The 3,859-nt window shown below is 40.1% G+C and overlaps 1 protein-coding gene across 3 annotated transcripts in view; it reads right to left on the bottom strand.

Moving 5' to 3' along the window:
- Nucleotides 1-2,818: 2,818 nt before the first annotated feature.
- The window catches only part of LOC146476355 (uncharacterized), a 40,400-nt gene continuing 39,359 nt past the window's right edge, over nucleotides 2,819-3,859 (bottom strand). For all 3 annotated transcript variants that reach the window (XM_085114923.1, XM_085114921.1, XM_085114922.1), the window contains one exon: nucleotides 2,819-3,859. This exon is cut by the window's right edge and continues 72 nt beyond it. In XM_085114923.1, the coding sequence (XP_084971049.1) occupies nucleotides 3,725-3,859 (135 nt within the window). In that variant the 3' untranslated portion in view covers nucleotides 2,819-3,724.

The raw sequence follows: 3,859 nt of genomic DNA, 5'->3' as shown, positions 1-3,859 counted from the left end.
AAACATAAGGAATTGGAAATTTACAGCATTTTACTAGAGTGGCTTGTGCACTACACGAGAGAGACTAACCATCAATATACCACACGATCTTAAAACTCATAAAAAGTTTTGTTTAATCTTTTCTCCAAAGGATACAATACAAGAATCGACCATGTTGGTGGCTGGGTACTGATTGCGGGCAATAATCGCAGATAATTCACATTCTATGTTCCATAAGCAAGCAAGGAAATGTCTTCTGGTAGTTCAAAATTACATTTGTCTCACGATTCTGGAATACGATCAATCGAACGAGACCTTGGTTAGGAGTCAGGCCTTTACTTCAACTCAGATTAAATAGAATCAGTTTGAAATGATGAAAGATTACAAAACATTGCTTCTCATCATGTCGACAAACTATAAAATCTTTGTTACTCAGTTGCAGGGGAATACTTTAAGGAAGTTCTGACGTCATTACCGTTACCATGGAAACAGGTCAGCTCTATAAAAAGGACCTTTCTAACTTTCAGTTTTTGCAAAATACTTCAAAAACCAAGGCGGCGACCTACCGTTTTTATTGCTTTGTTGGAACGCACCCTAAATCTTTTAACGCCTTTGGACATATGACAAAAAGTTATCTAGTAGATCTCGTCACGTGTTATTTAAAAAAGGCATTTTTTCACCTACAAAAATTTCTACTAGACAAATTTCTCCGAAAAATTTTTTATTTGAAGAGGCCTACTGAGTGTGGCATGCGTGCGAAAAATCAAGATAGACCAGCGCGCACAATTTCGAGATAAAAACAAATGTTTCCTGCAGCCTTTATTTCCGGTTCGCGCGATTTTACGCTGCATTTCCACTTCCGGTGTTCTGCACGCAGACTCGTACCCAGTCGCTATTTACGTGTTTTGTGGGGTAGGAAGATTGGATACGAGGATGGATTGAGGCGCGCGGAGTGTCATGGGAAGAGGCGAAGGAAAAATAGCGACTTGCAGATTTCGTTTGACAGATCCGTGCAATCGTGCGTGGAACCGTGCAGTGCTCTTTTTCAAGAAAACGGAGTAATTTTAGACATTTCTTGTAGTCAAAATTCACTGCGGGTTCATAGCTTGGTATTTAACGAGCTAAAGCGTCCGTCCAATGGGTGATTTCTTTTTTGTTTGCTTGTAATGTCGGCCTGTCGTAATGGCTTCTTCGCGGGAACGTTCGCGGGAAGACCATGTGGGTGATTTGGACAGTTCTTTCAGTGAATTGTGGATCGAAGGTTAGTATCACAATCATCAGTATTCCGTCTTCCCGCGAATATTCCCACGAAGAAGCCATTACGGCAGCACGACATTACAAGCCAACAAAAAAGAAATCACTCTTCGGACGAACGCCGTATTGGATCGAAATCTGCCAGTCGCTATTTTTCCTTCGCCTCTCCGCGCGTCTCAATCCATTCTCGTATCCAATCTTCTCACCCCACAAAACACGTAAATAGCGACTGTGTACGAGTCTGTTCGGCGCGTGCGACTTTTGACAGACATTTTGATTCATTCAGCTGACGCGTGCACCTTAGTTATGGCGTGAGTGGGTTACGCGCGCGCAAGACGCTAGAAACCCTTTCGAGCCTCCTTAAAAACTACTTCAAAGGCCATAGTTTTCTCTAATACTTAAGCGCCGTTTCAAATGCTAACTACATATTTTATAGAAAATATAAAACAGACATCTAGCATTACAAAATATATACAGCTATTTCAATTAACGTTGTCGGATCAAAGTATAAAGCTATAAGACAAGACCTCAAGATTCTGTGGATAATTTTTATGAATAAGTTCATCAAAATCACCTATGCCTCGTCTGCCCAGTAAAGATATAGGATGGAGAGCCATTTGGATGAAAGAAATGTTAGGATATCAAATGGATGAGGTGGCAGCCTCTTTGAAGATGTCTTTAAGCTTTAAGCTTTGATCCGACAACGTTAATTGAAATAGCTGTCAGTATACCTAAAAATTGCTTCAATGGCTATAGTTTTCTCTACATAAACCAACTACATATTTTGTAGAAAATACAGAGCAAACAACCAGCGTTATAAACTGATTATTTACTACCTAAAAATTGCTTCAAAGGCTATAGCTTTCTCTAATACTTAAACTTGGTGTCCTATACCAACTACATATTTTGTACAAAACATAAAAAAACAACAACAACAACAACAACAACATGCAGCGTAATAAGTGTATCACACGAAAAACCTTAGCTGCTGCTTGAACACGGCTTCTCCGCACTTGAGAAATATCTATAACTGAATAAAACAGGCCTACACAAGAAAACTGAAAATAGTAAACAACAGATAATAACTGGCATAGAGAAATCGACACTAAGGCCCTGTTTATACGGAGAAAAGTTGTCCCGGGTAGACGGGTCACTCGCCTACCCGAGCTACCCTGGGCGAGCCAACTTTTCTTACATTTCCTTACAAAACTTGGCGAACCATTTACATGAGAAGCAAAAAGTTGGCTCGGCTGGAAGGGTGACCCGCCTGGCCGGGTCACCCTTTTTCGATAGTAGGGTCACCCTCCTAGCCGAGCCAACTTTTATCCATATAAATACTTTGGCTCGCCCAGCCGGGTCAACTCCGTCAAGGCGAGACAATCAGAGCATGCGCGAGTGCTGTTGGCTCGAGCGAAGGGGTCAACTTTTTTCTCATATAAACGCTCGCTGATATTGATTCGGCTGGGAAGGTGGCCCTCCTTCCGGAGACAACTTTTTTCCAAATAAACGTGGCCTTAACCTCTGCGGTATCTCAATTATAAAGTAATAGAACTTTGTAGTAATTCATTAGAGAAAACGACCTTTTGGGTATGTCCTTACTCCGTTCCCAACGTTTCGTTATATCTGCAAAATCTATAAAATGTACTTTTATCTTATTCCAGTCTAAGAGTTGAATATCAACTAACATATTACTAATGTAGACTGACTATTTATACTTATATGACCCAGTGAGAAGACCAAACGAAGACAAAACTGCCTCGAAGTTTTGGTGTAGGAGGCGAGGGCAACGATCGGCCGTTCGCCACGAAAGACAGCAAAACATTCCACCGTCTGCTCTTCCCAATCAGAGCTTAATTTCAGGAACAATTCAACAATGAAACCAAGTAATCGATTTGACTTACAGTTTGTGAACAGTTAGGTCTAGGGCAAGGGTAAGGTGCACTCCAGGTGTACTGTATGTGCATTTTTTCCGTTCAGTGGCAAATAGGATTACCCACTTCAAGGAAATAACCTTTTGAGTATCAAACGTTGCTGTAAACTATGCATTTCATTTACCTTCTACACTTTACTACCCTTATTATGAATGCTTCTCTTAGAGGCGTGTCGTTATTACCTCACTGTTGATACTTTGAGGTCTTACCATGACATGCTAAAGTTTATCTAAAACACTTTGCTTAGCGTCAGGTCTGGCACAGTATATTGTGCATATTAAATGCAAACACTTCAGTCGAATTCCATGTAAAATGTCTTCTGTGAAGGTCTTTGCGAAATCGGTCTGAATTTCCATGCATTGTCTAGACTAATTTTTTTTTATATTTTCCTAAAAAAATTGAACAATAACTCAAAACTATCAGAAAATTCGACTTAAACTTATGGTCTCAGGGACGATAATTTTTACAATACTGTACTGTTAATAGCTTAGAAACGTTACCCCAAACGAAAATGGATTTAATACTGAATCAAGCAAGCTTACATGTCGTTTGATATGCAATTATGACACTCCGTTAAATTGTTGCAGTTCCTGAATAATTTGTCCCATATTAGGTCTCGCTGATGGATTTTGTTTCACACATCGCCTTATCAGAGCTCGAAAGCTGCGATTCGTTACAATTGCCATTTGTTCTCC

Source organism: Pavona decussata, unplaced genomic scaffold (assembly GCF_977016875.1).
Source record: "Pavona decussata unplaced genomic scaffold, jaPavDecu1.1 SCAFFOLD_78, whole genome shotgun sequence".
In the NCBI taxonomy this organism is placed as follows: Eukaryota; Metazoa; Cnidaria; class Anthozoa; order Scleractinia; family Agariciidae; genus Pavona; species Pavona decussata.
The sequence above is the reverse complement of the archived record's forward strand: the minus strand, read 5'-3'. Positions and strand labels throughout refer to the sequence as shown.